General features: G+C 38.6%; 1 protein-coding gene across 5 annotated transcripts in view; it reads right to left on the bottom strand.

The window, feature by feature from the left end:
* Positions 1–19,995, bottom strand: part of brinp1 (bone morphogenetic protein/retinoic acid inducible neural-specific 1) — a 152,914-nt gene that overhangs the window by 44,160 nt on the left and 88,759 nt on the right. For all 5 annotated transcript variants that reach the window (XM_031860066.1, XM_031860067.1, XM_031860065.1 and 2 more), the window contains 2 exons: positions 9,414–9,604; positions 670–839 (listed from right to left, as the gene is read on the bottom strand). In XM_031860066.1, coding sequence (XP_031715926.1) covers positions 670–839; positions 9,414–9,604 — 361 coding nt within the window. The remainder of the gene's footprint in view (positions 1–669; positions 840–9,413; positions 9,605–19,995) is intronic.

Consider the following 19,995-nt stretch of genomic DNA (forward strand, 5'->3'; position numbering starts at 1 on the left):
GTGATGAATTATATGCACAAGGGAGGATGTGATTAGAATTACAGAGACTGCCATTCAGGCACATGCAAATCAATGTATCCTCCGGCCTGTGGAAGCAGCGGTTTATTTTCATCACACCTACTCCTTTTTTACGAGTACATCTGTGAAATATGTTAATTATATGAGTTTGTGTATTAAAACTAGCTTATCTGTATGATGCTACCCGACAACTTATGCTAATATCTGTTTTCTCTCATTAGTAGAAGTGGATGTCGCACTATACTGTAGCAGGAAATCTTTAGGAGGAAGATTAGGCATACAGAGAGAGTTTCACCAAAGTGAAAAGAACCTTGCCTAGAACCTTACCACAAAGGTGGCAGAGCAGAAAATACAATATTTTTTGTAACACTCATTTTGAACACAGTTTGTTTTGTAGGGTACTCACAAATACCTACTGTGCTGTTTTGTCTAACTAAGGTGAAATAGCAAAGAATACAGAAAATAATATATCTTATTGTCCAAGAAAAAGCATAATGTATTTCTATTTCTATTTTATTCATTTACTGAATACAATTTGTATTGTGAATACCCTGCATATGAGGAGAAATATTATTTCTCAGGTAGTGCATCTGTGTTTCATCGTACAAAATGACTCGCTAAATATGTGATTGTATATACGTGTGCACTGACCTTGATGGCATTGGTGGAAATTTGGATCTCATGCAGCTTCCTCATCGTCCCGTCACGGTCAATGAAGTAGGACGAGGCCAGCTGATGAAGGGCTTCCACGTTCTGAGTAGCGTTGGCAAGCTTCCTGTCCAGCTTGTTTTTGGCCAGGTACATAGTCAGTGCCTCCTCTCCTACAGGTAGCACAAGGAAATGGAAATATATTTAGGATTATACATACTTACAGTCTTGAAAGTGTTGGGGAAAAATATAATAAATATATATACAATATACATAATATAAGTCTTTAAGGACTCAATTGAAGAACTTGATTTAAGGTGCAGTGAATAAATAATGCGAGTGTACCGTTCATATCTGCGAATTGTCCATTATCTCCACAGACAATGGAGGTCTTAACAGGAAGGATAAGTCAGAGGTCTAAATACCAAGGCAAGCAATTTCAGCTTGAGAAACCAGATGCCCCAGTTTTCCAGGAACAGTGTCTGTATTCACTGCTTCATCCCCAGCTGGCACCATCCCCAGAAATGTCCCCAGATTTACCCCTATTGAGATGGCATTATTTCCAGGAGAGGTCTAGTGATATATAGAATTCTTACCTCAATACCACAGGAATGTTATCCCGTGGAGAACAAATATATCACATCCGGTATCTTTTTTTTTTTTTTTCAGCTACCCCAGGCAGGGAAACATCAAATTGAATATAAAAAGACAAATAACAAAATAACATCACCGATTACAGAGATTCAATTAGTGCAGAGAAAATTAGTAAAATCTGAATGAGCACAGGAGGCCGGTGTGGAGCCACTTTAGGAGGAGTGTACCTGTTTGTGTCCTGTGGCATTTTGTGGCATGTTCCCTGATTACCATAGTCCAACTGTTTGTCTTCTGGATGATAAAAAAAAATCACTCGGGCATGGTTTAATGAAATTACTGACCCTGTCTGGTGATACCAACACTGCCTGGAGAGGTGTCAGAACACTTTTTTCTTTTCCATTTCCCACTTTATTTTAATACTGAATACTTCTATTTCTATTTTCTCCCACGATGCTTTTAAACCACAGAAGAATATTCCACATAGCAAAGCTGTTGTTTCTTAAATCAACAACCATCTGTTTGGTGTCCTGCTGGCATAACTATCTGCCAGAATTAAGCCAATGAATAAGCCATTATTGTTGCTGTTGCTGTTGCGGTTTCTGAGATAACTCTCTGTAGATTTGAGTGAAGTGAAATTCTTACACATTTGCTGAAGTAAAGAGGTAGTGCTCCCACCTCTAGTGTGAAGTTATTTTAACAATCCCCATCCCCTGTCAAAAGGTCACAACTACTGTGAATGCACACAAAAAAAAATCAGCATGTCTCTAATCCCTCTCTCTAAATTTATAAATTCAGTACTATGCCCAGCATTACCATTTGAGGGGTGAGAAATGAAAGCCCACAACACGCACCCTCACTATATTTGTGCACAGTGGATGTCAAGTTTGAATGTCCACAGGAAAGCAGTGTGGGGTGGATTGTATTAGAGTGAACCACTGACCTTTCTGTAAGCGTCTACCACGAAAGAACACTTGAGTCAGTAAAAGGGCCAAATATTTACAGAGCACCAAGACGATCCCTCTGATTTGCATGTCATGCGTTTGTTGACACTCATTCTTTACACATCATATTTTTCGCATCACGCGTTCCAACAAGCAGAAACAGACGCATAAAAAGCAAACAAGCAAACACCAATTTGCTCCCGCAAGCTCACACAAACTTGCCTTTGAAGATTACTGTTCAAATGGCAAACCATATGCTTGGAACTCATTCAAGAGCATGTCACATATGTTCAGGTTTCTAGTGATGTGAATGGTTATTTGGCCCCCAGTGTTGCATTGGAATTGGTCACTTAACTTGTGGTGACCGTGACTAGGGGTGGGTGGGAGTCAGGGCCAATGTCTCATGCCTGGTTAGAGTACAAGCACTTAGGGGACGAGCCCCCATTCACTGATGTTACCATGCTCTCTCCCCCTGGGGGGTTGGCAAAGTTACTTACACACACTAAACTTACACTACTGCACAAGAATAACAGTCCTACATTAAGCCCTTGATCTCCCCCCTTTTTTAAAACTCTCTATTGAGATTTAGTGTGGCATAAAGGAGGTCCTCTGTACATAAATACTAAGTGGTTATTGCTGCAGGACAGGCAAAATCATAACCTCCGTGGCTTTAAAAAAGAAAATCATCTGTGTGCACCTTTCTGTAAATAATACATTGCGTTACATTATTACGGGGTGCCTTGCTGGCGCTCTGCCAGAATGAATCAGCTCACGCAGAGCTTCTGTGTTTGAAGCTGAGAGGTATTCAAAAACAATGGACTGTTTCACCTAAAAGGAGGATGTGTGAAAAGGCATCTCGTACGCATGTACTTCTTATTCCGTTCCTTTTTTAGTGTGCGTGTGCAGGTGGATGTCAACGAGGGTTAGGAGTGCAAGTAGGGTTTTAAAGTAATGGAATGGCTGGGAGTGCTCAATTTGGTGTTAATGGTACGTGTGTGGGTCACTTTATGGACAATGTTAAACTATACGGTTTCATTCTGGGCAGGGGAAAGACTAATTGATTTGTTGTTGTTGTTGTTGTTTTCAAAATACCTTTATAAGCCATATAGATTCATAGAATAAATACACAGAATGTGTTACAACATATCCTGCTTTAAATATGTTATGCAGTTAAACTGTGTATGTTTTCGACATGACAAACGTGTGTATTTCAGAACAGACCCAACAGAAAGCAGTAGAACCCAAGGAGGGCAATATATAGAAACTATAAACTTAGTTTTCTTACCTTAATCGAGAAAACCTGTGATAAACATCACAGGTGAATAACCACTGATTGTTGTAATAATATATCCTTGGCGGTGGATATACTTTCTAAAATGAACAGAATGACTGCAAACACACATTCAAATAAGTAGAGGAATTATTTCGACCAATTTTCTACTCAACTATAACAAGATTGTCCTCGCTTTATGCAAGAGATATTCTAAAAGTGGGGCTGTTTCTTTGAGATAGCCACGCTCTCAATGCCCAATTGTGCCCTGTGCTTTTTATGTTGGCAGCAGAACAACAGCAACTACTAAAGTTTCGTGGCAAAGAGGTATCGTCGACAGCTTACACAGGGCAGTCTTCCACCACAACCCAAGGCACAGCCAGAGTTCTGCATGAACCCTAGCCTCAGGCTTCAGTGACCACAAGTCATTTCAATGAACTACTTCTTCCACTTCAGTGCTGAACGCATAAGACTGTTTCAGGGAAAAGGTATCCCATCCAGTCACAGAAAATTTGTATTCACTACAGAGAGGGAGGGCAAATAAGTCCTCACAGCTAAGACACAGTCCCTCCAGCATGTGGAATCTCAATCTAATCGGTCAGTCGTGGTTCTTTCTACCAGGTCTGCCTGCACCTAAAGGCGCTAAATTCTGAATTCAGAGCATATCTAGTGCCTCCAGAGGGCTCTCAACACGGAGACGGCTGGGCTGAGGACAGCAGCTAACAACGCTCACAGTGCAAATAAAAGGCAACTGTGCTGACAGAGCTAACAGTGTCAACCAGAGGGGGAACCGGAGGGTGGGCGCTATGCTTCCACGACAACGCAGTTGATTGGGACAGCGAACAATGGTATTAGCTGTAACGGCCGTATATATTTTTTTAAAATTGTAGTTGTAGTGGATGCAATGGCTTATTTTTCTTCCTACACTTTCATGAACATTTGCATCTCCTCTCTCTCTCTCAACCCAAATGCTCTGGCCCCTCTGTATATCAACAGGATTCACAGTGAAACAGCAGCAGTCTCACTCCAAGTGTAACATTGAAAAAATTCCAAACATATGAAGGAGAGGGGATGACAGAATAATAAGTCTCTCACTGCTTTAGCAAAAAATGCAAATCTGTCCTTCACACTTTTTTTCCTACGCGGTACCTTCCTCTAGTATTTATAGACACAGTACAGCTTCAAGTATTCCACGCACAGCGTGAACCCAGGGTGCAGTGAGTTCCTATGTTGCACATCCCTTAATGCCCAAAGACACCACATATGCCAGAGACTTGACTATGAGGTAGTTCAAATGTTCAGACGGCAGAAAGGCAGCAGGAGATTTATAATTATTTCCTCAAACATCTTCAGCAGACGCGGTCAGTCAGTAATGTCAAGTGAAAGTTACGGAAACATCTTCCTCTCCTAATGCTTGTTAGCGTAAGCTTTTCTTGACATTACAACAGTATTATTTTTCCACACAATTACTAACACCGTGAGATAGTTTTTACAAATGTAAGTTAATTTAGTTTTTGTGATTTTAATTGTAAATAAATCAGATATGATCATGTTCAGCATTAAATGTAGACAAAAAAATACAAACCTTTATATTCAGTAAAGAGTGTCACCATAAATCCAGACATAAACAAAGGGTATTGTCAGAGTGTGATGGTGCCCAAAGCTTCCAAGCACCACATAAAGCATTGTTTCTGACTTGAAAAGAAGCCAACGGACATTAAAATAGAAACAAGAAGATTCATTGAAAAAGGTCACACTCTACTTGTCAAGTCCCAAAGTAATACTCCACTAAAATTAGGGCTTTAGTTTAAAAAATGGAATCAGGGACGGGGTTACATAATCGGTGGAAAGGATTAAATGAGAGTGTCCTCACGCAGAAACCACAGCACTGGTCAGCTGTTTAAACAGTGTTAGTCAATGGCAATTGCAGAGGAAGTGGGAGGTTTTACTGTCGCACAAAGTCTTATGGAAAAGGAAGAGGCCAGTTGTTGGACATAAACAGCATGACATCAACACAGGAGACTGTGGTCCATTTCTTTGGTTGTTACCACCACTTGATGTCGGCCAAAGGAACAACAAAACCTGCAGCAGGACTGTGTACTCGTGTCCCCTGTGTGATCTCGGGTGTGTTTGTGTGTCCTTTTGTATGTACACAATACAAAGAAATCAGAAACCCACTCTCAAACATTGCTCCGTACCACTACTACTCCACACTCCACACAATACACTTAACTGTAGGGGCGTCAGATCCTAAAAGATTGGATTAAGACTCTTTTTTGAAAGGGTTATACGGGTCATATTGGAACGCCCTGACAACTGAATTGTTTTGTTATTTATGTATGTGGACTTGTTGGAATGCTATGCTTGTGACGCTGTGTATTTGTCACTTCAATATCAATCAGTTATCAACAGCAAACTATCCAAGTTATATATGGCATAAAAAAATACAAACAAAAAAAAGTAGATAAAAAGGTGGCTTTTATCCATAAATATTCTAATTTTTCAAAGCTTATTAGCTATGTCGGTAGCAATTCACAGGTATAAAAGCACCACCACAATAATGCACATTAGCTGCCTTGCAAAAACATTAGGCTAAAAAACAACAACAAAAAACAACATTTCTGAAGAACCATTCCCACTCAGTTCAGAGGAGGAAACCTTTAATGGGCCTCTTCACACTTGACCACTCAACTTTATGTTGGATGTGAAAGGGAGCATTCAATTCTTTCCTCTCAAGTGTATAATGGATCTGGAGACTGCAACATATAGGTCGCTAAAGAGAGAATTAGCCTCTTCTTCTTCCTTTATCACTCGACGGGTGTGCACATTTATTGCTTCATATAACTGTGTTCTTTAATGGGCAATCCCAAGATTGAGATAAGAGTGTACTGACCCATAACTTGAAACAAGATGGCCTCAAGGTTATAGATAATATGGTGATAACTCAGAGGCAGAGAAGAGGAGCCGCAGTTTAAAAATGAATGAAAGGCAAGGAATGTACAGAATAAGAGGACAAATATAACACCTTATATTTGCAATATGATGAGATCAGGAAGGATGCTGTGGTTGAAAACGATCCTGGGATTATTTATGTGGCTCACTTGCCCAATTTTAGCCACTTGGTGCATCTGTGGCAGTGGCATCCTCCCCCGCTTAGACACACTTAATTACTTTTTACCTTCATATAATGTTTCAGACCAATATTGTATTTCCAATTTCCAAAATGAGTGTCTCAGTATGAATCCCCTTACAGAGTAGGGGATACGATATTGAAACTCTAACCCTTCACACCTGATATTCTTCTGCACCATTTAGCTAAATTATTAACGGCTCGTTTGACATTAAGTACACCGCAAGATTATGAAATAAAAGAAGTCTCCTACTGGATTTATTTTCTCTGCCAACAGCTTTGGCATCAACGGTTCTGGGTTTCTGGGTATCTAGGTATTCTAGGTTATCATAGAATCATTTGTTCTGTAATTATGAATAAAGAGAACAGGACAATAAGGATTGACTCTTTTCTTAATACGAAGGATATCCATATCTATAGGTTCAAAAAGGTCTGCAAAATTGACCATAGTCTCAACACATTATTAACCCTAAATGATCTTTCTTGCTAAGTGTTGGAACAAATATATCCCAATTAAACGTTGTTTGCATGTGTTAAGTTCCAATTATGCCTTGTACAGTTTTATAGTAAGGAGAAGAAAAACATGATAAAAGCATTATGAATATTTCTCAAAGGTATTTGATTGTGAGATTACAATGTGACAACTTTCCTACTACACAACTGGACTGACTGGCTATGTTTCGTGCATACAGTTATATAATACATACAGAGTTTGACTAAAAGAGGAAATGATCGTATTAATTATGTCTTTGAAATGCAATTGTCAAAGTAATCACAGTTAGTTGCCTTCATGTGTCCCTCAGAGCTTGAGATAAGGTAAGAGATTGGAGGGAGAAGCCATTTATTTTTAGACTTCGACAGCAGGGGTGCTTAACTTTTATTTTGGGAAGCACATCCAAAATACTGAAATCCTCCATGAGAGGCTTTTATTCCTCTTTCCAGTGTGGGTTTTTGTAATTAGTAATTTAATTTGACTCTAAAAATACATTTCCCAACAATTGCAGGGTTTTTGGTGGTGGTGGTTTATTAATTCCCAAAAAAATAAAACTAGTAACCGCCTTGTGGCTGTATGCCTCTACCAACCACTGAAGTTGTAGTTTCAATCCATGTCTGTCCAAAATGTTATCACTTCAGCGTTTCACCCAATTACACATTTGTGTGAAATTGTCATGAACTTTTACAGTTATGTGTTCAGGGAGGTCACAGTGACCATTCTAACCCAATTCTAATCAGTTCAACAATGAGTCCAAACGGATATTAGTGCCAAATTTGTATATCTTAGATATCGCTTTCACAAGAATGGGATAGACGGACGGAAAACATAATGTCACCGGCGGCCACGGCTGTCGCCCGTCTGGTGGAATAGAAACACATTTTAAAAAACACTTCATAAAATGAAATAGCAATGTTTCTCTCATAAAAAAATAGTATGTCTGTACTTATGAAAGTGCCTCTTCTCCAATATGAAATGTGCTTGTAGATTAATCAGAGCGATACATATGATAATCATCCTCTCCCATCTACCTGAAAGCTCTGTAAGTACTCATGAAGTAGATTATCTTCCGGTTAAATTTAGCATGTACATAAAACTGCAATTATAATATGTAAGACTATCATGGTCTTGGTGTGTTGCAAATGAAATTAGAGCTATGCTGTTAGACACTTGTGCATTCAGGGAGCGGATTCAGAAGATGAATTTCTAAAGCATCCTGGAGTCAGCATCTTGTTATCACATTTGGTCTTTTTACCCATTATGCAAAAACATGTAAATGTGAAAAGTAAAACTACTAATTTCATTATGCTCTTATCTGCATGTAATGTTGCTTGGGGCCGTAAATAAGGCTGTGAATAAGGTACACGTATTGTCTGAGATACATACCGATCATTTCTCATAAAAGGAAAACTATTCATTGTGAGTATTTAGGGTTATGAGAATGTTTTAGGTCGTCTTGCTTTTTTACTTATCAAATGTTGCCACGTGTTCAGTGGGGATGGAGTTTGGTGACTGTGGATTTCAGATAGTCCTATCATAGATTTGATGAACGTTTTGGATTACTGTCCTGCTGGAAAATCCACTTAAACCAGATGAGATGGAGTACCTGTTCAGAATAGAGTTGTGCTTCACTTTGGTCAGAGTGGAGTCGATCCTGTGCAAGTCATCGACCTTGAACAGCTGACAAATCCACATACCAGTATGTAGCCGTCACTACATATTCAAATGCAGGTCTTATATGCTGTTGCATTAATTTCTCATAAAGCAGACTCATCATAACAACTATCCAATTACAATCAGCTTTACAAATGCGAACCTGATTCAAATTGTGACTCTTAAATCTTGGGGTTGTTTTCAGACTCACTTTATCAGCGAGTAAATGGATTGGAAACTGCTCCTCATTCATCAATGCTGTTCATTTGGCTTCGCTTTACGGATGCAAGTGCTGCACTGGTGCAAATATGTCTCGTGAAATTGTTCAACTAATCTTTAACTGTGGTCACTTTAAGTTGCCCTAATCTTGCTTTGAAGAAAAAGTTATTTGGTCCGTTAAAATGTCTCGAGTATCCTTTGTTTCGCCCTCTTGTGAAGTAGCTGCATATTTGCTGTGGGAGAGATTTTCCCATCACCCAGGAGAAAAACATGGCCCCCAAACTGCTTCACAGAGCTGTTTTGACTTTGTTGCAAACAGGCAGATGAAAAATCCAGAACACCACGGTGATGCAGTTTCAAAGTATAATCATGTGTGGGATTCATTTAAAACCGTGTGTAAAAAAAAACGTCAATCAAACATAGAATTGCAAATGAAACCTCTCTTACCTCCAAGGGTGGCTGAGATGAGAATGTGGGTTCCATATTTCTTGATGATGGTGTCGATGAAGTGTTGAGTAGTGGGTCTGCGGCCCAGCAAGCGTACGCTGCGCTGGAACTCAGGCATGAGTGGCACGGGGTTCCGGATCAGGTCCCTTCTCTCGATCGCTGTGTTCCTCACCTTCCAACGTGCAAATTCCCTGACGATCACAAGAAAGACAACTGCTCACACCAAAATGAAGTAATACTATCGACAACAATGACGGCAGAGTGGTCACACATTAATTCGCTCGACCCAATCTCACCGAATGCATTTATTGAAAAACAATACACATCTGGTTGTGGAAACTGTAGTCTAATCCAACAATTAGTTAATACAATTATGTAATCAAATATATTATTAGTATTTCAATATTATATGTAGTAGTTCAGAGCTTCCATACATGAAAATTCACATTAAAGTTAATTTAAAGCAAAATAACACACATCTGTAATGAGTCGGGTGATGCAGAGACTTTGCATTCAGTTGTGTTCACTAAACTCTGATAAAAAATAAATCTGTTTTGGGGATTATGCTTTGACCATTGTTCTGTGATGTTCACCTGTTTTCATTTAATATTCTCAAGGTCCTTTGCTCTGAATAATGCTCTGATTTGATAGTACAACCTGCTAAACTGCACATCATTCCAGCCTCGTTGTTTACGGCTGCAGCTAAAGATGTACTTTGCAGCGCCAGCATCAAAAAATATCCTGAAAATATTTGCTTCTGTTCCCGCTGAGACATAGATCAAGAAAACAATCCCACAGACAGATGTTACAGGCATCTCTGTTTCACTGAGAATGAAACAAATATCACTATCCTGAGGCTTTTTCTTTGGGCTGTCTGAATTGCAAAAGGATGCCACTCTGTTATTGAGTCAGTGGCTAATGCCTGGCATACCCAGGTACTGAAAGCCAGCGATTAGGCATACATGCAACTGGGTTTCTTTGTGTGAGAGAGTTGCATACAAATTGTGTTATTATAACAATAAAAAAAGCCATTCTTCATTCTTAATTCAGTATATCATATTTATCTGGGTGAGACACAGCAAAAGAGGATTTATGATGTATCGGTTCAGTCAAAAGAGACATAATTTTAATGCAAATTGATTTGGAAACTGTAATTTTTTTCACCATCTGTTCTTTTTGCCAATCCCAGAAATGTTTCTATTTCTACATGGACATGTGCTCATTCTCACACAGCACTATCAAACATGCGTATTTGCATGCGGCTCTTTCATTGGGATTGGATGTGTGATACATGTGAAAGGTGTGATGCAAAACATTCAGATGGCACACATATAGAAAGGTGTACACTCTCCACACTGCTGAGACTGCTTAGCTTATTGAGAGGGGGAAATGTAATGTCCTGATTACAAACTTAGTTTGAAAAGCATTTCCTCAAAATTGGATTTAGATTGAATTTAGATATGTTTAATGATGCAGACTTTGTATGACCGATGAGCCCAATTAGAGTAAGTGTGTGATTTAAAGTGCAATAAAAGATCCATCTGATCAAGCACAAGTAAAAACCTTTATCATCGCCATAGTCTCACCTTAAAAGCCGGCTCTAATTGAAATCTCATTTCTGTTCAATAAATGTATATAAATGCTACGTAAAAATCAGCCAACAAAATAGATACAACACACACACACACACACACACACACACACACACAAAAGTCTGCAATACAAACCAACCATGTTTAGAAGATGTTAGGTATTCTTTCTGCTTTTTGGATAGTGCATTTTATAAGAGAACATTTAAATCTTGAAGAAATCAAATGGGGTTTTGCTTGCTGTCCACTTTACTTTAAAAAAAAAAAGAACCGTAACAATACAATGAGAGAAAGATGGGATTTTAATTGACTTTGTTATCAGTATGAAAATAGAAGAGAATAACTTTTTGCGATAGACACTCAGGGTAACAAATCCTGCATCCTCTTCCAAAGCTCTGACATCATTACTTGTGAAAAAAATTGTAAAAAGTAAGTTTACAACTTCAAGTTGAATGAGATTAACTCCTTGAATCAGTACATTTCTTTCGCAAAACAGTTTTTTTGTCACAGATTCAATGTCATAATTCATTTAGTTTTGTTGCCATATTTCTATGTGCTGTATAGAGCAATAGATTTCTGTGAAAGAATATAATGTCCTCTACTCTACCTAAACCGGTGAAAAGAAACATCTGCACCAATCATCAATCAACACAAACCAAGAAACACACTAGAGGTCAACAAAAAAGATGAGTTGTAGAAGCTGGTTCAGCCACAAACAGCAACATGCATGAGAAGCTTTTGCGTTATATATTACTGCAGCTAAACATTGTAAAGGTTTGTTTAACACGTTGCTTTATGACCCAAAAGTGCTACTATCACCCTATATAATGTTTATGTTTTATTTAAAAAGTAAGCAATGTGGATAAAAGCCACATCTTTAGAACAGCTTCCTCCTTTTCATCCCTCAAGTCTTTTCCCTCTCAGCCCCCAGGGGCTCCGAATGAATGATTTAGCCGTGAATATGGGTGCCCTCAAATTGATCATCGGTTACTTCATTTGAATTCTCTGACACGCAGTCAGCAGTGTGTCAGTCTGCCTGAGCACTGCTTGATGGCAGCACTTTTTAATGCTCTGTTCAGCACTCTTTATTAGCATTTCAAGTTGAATTCCTTTCTGCCAGTCGGCCATTTATACGATCAAACGAGTGAGCATATAGTGTAAGAATGAGTGAACGAATGCCTATATTATGACAGATTTTACAGACTTTACTCCGTCTGATCACAAACATCATTGAGTAATTTCAACTGGATATACGGGAAATGTCTCCCTTTTCATTCTTTGCCCAGCTGTCTCACTGTGTCCCTCCGTGCTGCCATCTCCCTCTCTTAGATATCTATTCATTTTCAATCCTCCTCATGGCTTCGTCAATGCCAATTTAAATATAAAACTTCACATGGCAGCCATATGTACTTGAGCCCTTCTGGCCCAGATTAGGCATGCCAGCAGATGAAACCTGCAACATGATGCAGTGCTTTACTTCACAGCTCCAAGACCGGTTTAATGACCTTTCAAAGGAAGTTAAGAGGAGATAAATGGCATTGCAGCTGTGCATAGGAGCAAAATGGGAACCTAGCTGATCATTGCTTTGTTCAAGTAACTTGTGTGGGAGGGTGGGTACATTACATTTCCCTATGTGGAAGTCTCTGTGATCTACAGAAAATACAGAATACATGATAGGGACACGGAGGGCCATAAAAAATACTTAATTATTTCATAAATACTTACTATGAATGGCACTGACATCCTTTTACATCTGCTGAATCATTTCATGGTGGTGGACGACACACACTCCTTATGCATGGGTACTTTGGACTCATTGATCCCACATATATACATTCAAGTATGAGTTAAATGTATGTAGGTAAAATGTTGGCATTTTGAACAAAAGAGTTTTCTCGATGTTACAGGAGTTTGTTTTTCTCCCTGTGCTCTCACTTAGACCCACCATTTGATCCGATTCATTTCCAATGTTCATCTCAGCACAGTTTAGTCCAATAAACATGGGCAGTGGTTGCTAGGAAATACATTATTGTCATCAAACAGCCAACCTTCTCTTCTAAAATAGATCAGAATGAATCACAATGAGAATATTTGCTCTAATGAATGTACTGGTGGCTCTAACATGTCTGCTTCTATTTTTTCAGCCTAATCAGGAAAAAGCCTGAAGAAAAGTACATGTTTGGAGCACATATTGTGATAAAATGCACTGTTTTGCTTTTTCACGATGAAGTATTGCTCTACATCCGGCTCACTTGTTTCAGAGGAAATGCAAGATAAGTGTGAAAAGAGAGAACACATCAAGGCAAGCAGACTGAAGTCAAGGCAAGTCTCAAAGTCAACACCTGAGCAATGAAGCCAGTACAAGTAGCTTTGGTTTGCTTTGGATCTCTTGCATGAAGGACTGATGTGAACTAATGACTACTACTATCTGTCCTAGCCAAATTACTTTAAAGTCGTCTTTGGAGGATGAACTGGATGTAAAATGCAATGTAGGATGGCAGAATGAAAGCAAATTTAGGGGTGTAACAATTTATATTTGTGCACCCCTAAATGTGCATGCTTTAAATAGTATTTGGTTGGTATTTCTTCTGAAATAGCCATTCTAATTTAAATTCAGTAGTTTTTATTCTTAGTGGCAGAGTCTGCCATTCCTGCACTGGATTCAGATTGCATGTCCAGCATTACTGCCCGGTCTCCTAACACTGTAACACACCGCTGTGTCTTGTAACACAAGGTGTTTTTTTTAATTTATTCAAATCCAATGCAGTTTGAAATATTGCAGGGAGCAATGGAAGAAGAGGGACCGAGCAAACAGTAAGCTGTTACATGAAGAAACTCCAACCTCTCAGCACGGTAGCCACCCCGCATGCTGTTGTGTTGAAAATTACAGCGGGAAATCAGATTGTGGTCAGTTTGTTTGGCTGCACCGATGCATCCACTGTGGTGGCACGGTTGTTCTTCTGTTTCATTTTTGACAAATCAACTACAAGTATCCTCGTCAGCCAAATTGCATAACCTTCAGGTAATTTTTTTTAAGTGTTACTGCGTGAAAAACACTTGAAGGCGTACATTTAAATGCTACATGACCTTTTATCATTATTAGTCACTCAGCAAAATATCCACTCCCACATACAAACAAACCTGGCAGGCATGGAAAGCCTGATATGAAGCCGAAATGTACCCCTTCAAAGTGCATATAAAGCATTGTACTGAATAAATCACTATGAATATGACAATTGTGTCTTATAACAACCGTTCCAAGATATTGCAAATGTGATCAAAATACTTTTCTATGTTGAGCATGGTTGCTTCGATAGCAAGTATTTTACTCATCCTATAATGTCTTATGAGTATCATGGTGCTCTCTGTAACCATATTGGCTGAAACGTGTTGCTATGGCATGTCATCACACCTTCCAGGCAGCATGTTGTCTGCTTCAATAAGAATTGGGTTGTATTGACTTTGAGTGAATATTCCCTACAGCTCTGACAGGGGCAGGAAACGACCATCATACAGTGTGTCACCACAGGCACTTTGTTGATCCTGGCACTAAAGCCCAGATTAAAAAACCTTGAGAGGGCATGACAGACATTCAAAGTGGAAGTGTGGCAGCCCAGAGGAAAGAGCAGCACAGTTTCGCTGAAAGGCAAGCTCTAATTAATTGAGTGAGAAACTGGCTCAGCAGGACCCAGAGACAACATGTTCTTGGACGCCTCATAAATGACACCACAAAACAATAAAAGCAGGAGTGTCAGTATATTTGGTAAATTACAGAACTTGTCATCCTTGGCTTCTTGTTCACCTCTGTCCTCCTTTCATACTGAATCAAAGTCTTTACAGTTGAATAAAATACATATTCAGAAGGCAGTGTTGTTCAGTTACAACTCGACCTTTGTCAGCTTGTGGTAAGAATCCTGAATGTCTGACACAAAGTCTGTGCCATTTTCTCTTAACTTGAGGCACACAAACAACCCTTTATGATGAAACAAACTAAATCAAATTGTTAAACCTCGCTATGAACATGTCAGTGTTATCAAGACACGCTGACTTTATTTGAAGCAGACAAGATGCTGTCATAAAGGGCAACAGTGTGGCACAGAGCACTTTACAAGGAACATTGAAAAGATGCACCTGCTGTAACAAAAATAATAATGCAAGAATAAAAAAGGGATTGAAGCATATGTTTGGCTTAATATCAATTATTTAGAAATTACATATTATCATCGAAGGCGTAATCACGAGCATACTACATATTGTGAAATGAAAAGGTGTGAGACTGAGGGTCTGTTGGTTTATGATTATTCATAGGTTAGTGTGACTCATGAAAGCTGAGCTGTGTTAAAAGTTCTAAAATAAAAATAAATATATCTTAAATCCTTCTTGTGCAAAAATACCATAAGAAGCTTTTTTACTCTTTTCAGCTTCAAGGTGTTCATTTATAGATAAAGATACAATATTCATCACACTAGAAGTCTCACAGGGATAGAATATATGCATAAGTCATACCAAATGTAAAATGTTTAGTTACATTGTTTTTTATCATTACTATTCTGCTATAGTGTCCACTGAAAGTTTTAGCAGCCATGGGGCTTACCATACAGTACTAGACTTCCCTTAACCTCCTTCACATTCACTCTGCAGTATCAAGTTGTGTGTGCATTTCACTCGGTACATGTTTCAGATCTAGTTATCAGTTTGTTCTCCTATTCTTGCCCATATTACCATATCTCTAAATAAGAGAAACAACGGTAGTATATCCACTTGGCTTTGCCTGTATCTGAAACCTAATAACATAAGCTAGCTCATGAAACCAGAATTGGAAGCATGGACAGGATTCTCTCTATGACAAGTGATAAGTGATACAAACAGTTTAATGTTGGAGTGGATCAGACATTACAAAGACTTAAATTAAAACATTTTTTTCAAATTAAACTTCAGAATTTGTGTTCTTCCCTCAAGATTCCAGTTGTTTTCATGGTGCCTGTGAAATACAAAACTTCAAGGAATAAGTTGCGTGCATTTGATGGCACTGTGAGAAGACAGCATCGATTTGAATGCTTTGATGAAGAATGAACCTTTCATTTTTAGTCATTTGTTCCACTACTTCTTTGTTAGGGATGACTTGACTAATACTTCAATTGCTGGTTGAAAAGGATACAAAACAACAACATCATTTTGTTCTACTTTTGTCAAATTTTTTGTCAGAAAACAAAATACTCTGGTGGGTAACAGTCCATTTCCAACAACAAATGAAAGGAGTGAATACATTAACCGCTGTCCAGCCCCTGCCCTAAAACTGTAAATCAGCTTCAGCTGAGCTAAAGGTTGTACGCAAGGCAGCTTCATGCTAACATAACCTACATTTTACACGGGAAAACAAATTGCGGAAAAGGCTTGTTGACAGTCCTGCAAGGTCATTTACCAATTCCAAATATCTGAATTTATATATTTACTTGTAAAGCTAAATTTGAACATAACATTGTGACACAGAAGCAGTGCTTATGCTAATGGTCTATTACTATGATAAGCATTAACATAATGATCCATCAAAACAACCATTAAAATAGAAGAAGATCAACAAAGGAAATATTATTGTTATTTATTTGCAAAACCGAGAATGGATGCCTAATCACAAGCAAGAGAGTAGTTTAGAGTGGTGCAAATGCATCTTATTAGCTCCTGGGTTGCATTTACTTGTTCACTCTTTCTTACATGTGTGTGAATGACAGGCGAGGAAGTCAGAAATCTGCATGCTGGAAAAGTTAGGTAATAATTCATGTGTTGTGGACAGATTGAAAATCAGCAATTACCACTTTACGGTTGTATGCCTCCGCCAAACAGTTAAGTTGCAGTTTACATCCATGACTGTCCAAAATCACATCAGTTCATCTTTTTTATCTTGTTACACATTTGTGCAAAATTGTCATAATTAGCATATGAATTCCTAGTTATGGCCAAATAAATAGTTTTGTGAATTCACAGTGACCTTGAACTTTCACTACCAAAATCGTATCAATTCAGTGGATGTCTGTGCCAAATTTGAAGAAATTATCTCCAACCATTCCTGAAATATCTTGTTCACAAGAATGGGACAGATGTGTGGTCACAATGACCCTTGACCACTAAAGTCTATTTATTTGATCCTTGTGTTGAAGTGGACATTTTTGCAAAATTTGAAAAAAAATCCCCCCCCCCCCCCGGCATTCCAGAGATATCACTCACGAGAATGGTACGTACTTAAAAATGGAGGGACAAACTGGAAACACAGTGCATTCGGACATAATGAATTCATACAAAGTCTAAAATAATGATTATTGCAAAACAATAAGGGTTGAGGAATACATTATGAGCCAAATGACTGGGAGTGTGTGGGGGGTGGGGCGGATCATCCTCACCACGATGATCTCATTTGTCTCCGGCCTTTATACAATCTTGTTAAAATGAATTAGCAAATGATCCTACACATGGAGATTTTGCATTATTTACAAAAGACCACGAAACCTTCCTGAGACATCATTGATTGAATCTTTGCCACACTGGTCTTTATAGCGCCATGCTTAGCTGACTGATAGTGTTGCACCACGAGGGCCTCAACAGAAAATGCTGGCAAGCTGCAAGGACTGGGGGAGACTTTGATCCAATAATGGAAATTCCCCCATGAATGACTTTGTGAAGCGATTTTGTCTTCCCACAAAGTATTGACTTATTCCCTTTCATTCTGTACATGGTGCTCCCACACAGAAACAGTGCTGCATGATTTCATCTACTAGGATATGATATATTTTCAGGGATGTAAGTTAATGTTATTATATGTACATCACCATGTGGCCCAACAGGGTTTATAAATGCCCATGTGTGTCGCATTTAGGAAACTGCCTCTTGTCAAACTTGTCATGGCTACCAACGAGGGGCTTTCATGATTAACATGTTGGAGTAGCTTTTTCATTTGTCCAGTTCATGTGATTTGCCAGTGATAGATGACCACCTGAGGCCGAAAAAAACTTAATTAAGGCTGCCCTTAACCTTACAGGGGTACACTGCATGATTAACAAATGGCATACTATTGATCCTTGCCTACTACTGTAAGAACTGCTGAGAATACACTGATTGCATCTCAAAAAATCAGGCCAGAAAGTCGTATTTAGAAACTGCATTACAAGTCATTGGAAAGGGTAAGTTTTGTTGACCCATTTGTCAACATATTAGTTCTTGAAAAGCAGATTGTGTAGGAATCAGTCCCTTAAAATGGGACACAGCCTTTGGTGGACTTCATTGATTTAATGTTTACTTTATTATATTTATTAATTGGTGTATGTATTATTATTCTATGAATATTTATATGTGGATGACATTTAGGTTTACATACTAAATATATCTAGCGTGCCATTCACACGGTTTGCAACAGTATATGATTTGGTCTCTTGCTAGCTATAGCTACACTTAGCACACCAACAGAAAACTGAAAGTCAGATTAAATTCATATTAGATGCAGCATTTTCCTCGCCTGATCATCAAACAGAATTGACATTTCATTTCACTTATTCATTCTGACATTTACTTTCTTGTAAACTAGTTTGTTAATGGGATGGCGAGGAGTATTCTATTGTATTTTGCCCCAACCAATCAGTAGCGAGGGATTTATGTGCCCTGCCAACCTCATTTTTAACAAGGAAGTTGCAGCGGCAGTTGCTTAAAGCAGTTACATTTGTACACAAAGGTTAAAGAAATATGTTCAATTGAGAGTTGTTATTTCTGTATGTCATCCATGCTTGTCGCCATTTTTGTAACAATTTTTCTGTCACAACTTTTCATGGAATTAGCTATGTAGCAAGCCGGCTATGCGGTAAGATATCATCATTCTATAGCCATCAATGGGCAGTATTAATAGTATAACCGAATCAACAATTATTTCTTTGGGGAAGGCCCCCTCAATCTGAGATCATAGAAGCCTTGTTCCTGTACTGTCTCAGTATTATGCAGCAGCTTGAAGGAGTGAAAGAGAAAAAGAAAATGCCGAGCCTTTCATGGTAATAAGGAGGCAAGGCCCAGTAATAAATCAAACAGACAGAGATACAATTGAAATCCTGTATGAATTTCAACCACCAAGAACCATTCAAGATATTATAGAATGAATCTTAATCCTTTGCACCAGTGCACACTGAAGGACCAGGCAGAAAGAGGTGGGATGTTATCTTGGATGGCCTGAGCTGTTTGCTTGTGCTTGTTTTATTTATTTTCACTTCAATACTGGCAAACACAGCACTGTAAATACTGCAGGAAATCCGAGGGGCTATTTTGAAATTCTGTCATAGTGCTGCTAAAAAAAAAGTCGATACCATCAGCAGAGAGGCTATGTAAAAATATCCAAGTGACTGTTCTAAGCTAATGGGTTTAGATAGAATTAGGTGCGTGTCAACAGTACGTCGCTTCAGACTCACTGTCAATGTTCCCAAATGTCTGTCAACTAAATGATCATACAGTATAGTGTCTAACAGAGAAAGCTGCATATCTTTCATCAAATACAGAAACATTCAGTCAGGCAACAGACATTCTTGACAAGTGTTCTTCCATGCACTTTAAAAAAATGGTGTAGCACAGAATGAATTCCTATAGTGAGATATTTCATATGAGATATGTTGTAAGTTATAGTCTTATGGTTAAAAGGCATTTAAAGTACAAGCTATTTGATGGACTGGAGGCTATTATATTGTTGCTAATCCTACCAGAATGACCAGTTATTTTTCCATAATAGTGGAAAGCAAACTGTCAAGAACATAGCAAAAGCAGTTTCCCCCCCCCCCCTAACCTTTGTTTAATTTGCAAATTGCAATATCTTTCAAAGTCATGAGGTCATGTAACATGATGCCTGCAGAGTCCATCTGTGTAAAATGGTGGCATTAGGCCGATACTGTTTTCATTCCAGATGAAGGGAAGGAAGGATGGACGGAGAGAGAGAGAGAGAGAGAGAGAGAGAGAGAGAGAGAGAGAGAGAG

Source organism: Anarrhichthys ocellatus, unplaced genomic scaffold (assembly GCF_004355925.1).
Source record: "Anarrhichthys ocellatus isolate YVR2014 unplaced genomic scaffold, GSC_Weel_1.0 scaffold23, whole genome shotgun sequence".
NCBI classification, from domain to species: Eukaryota; Metazoa; Chordata; class Actinopteri; order Perciformes; family Anarhichadidae; genus Anarrhichthys; species Anarrhichthys ocellatus.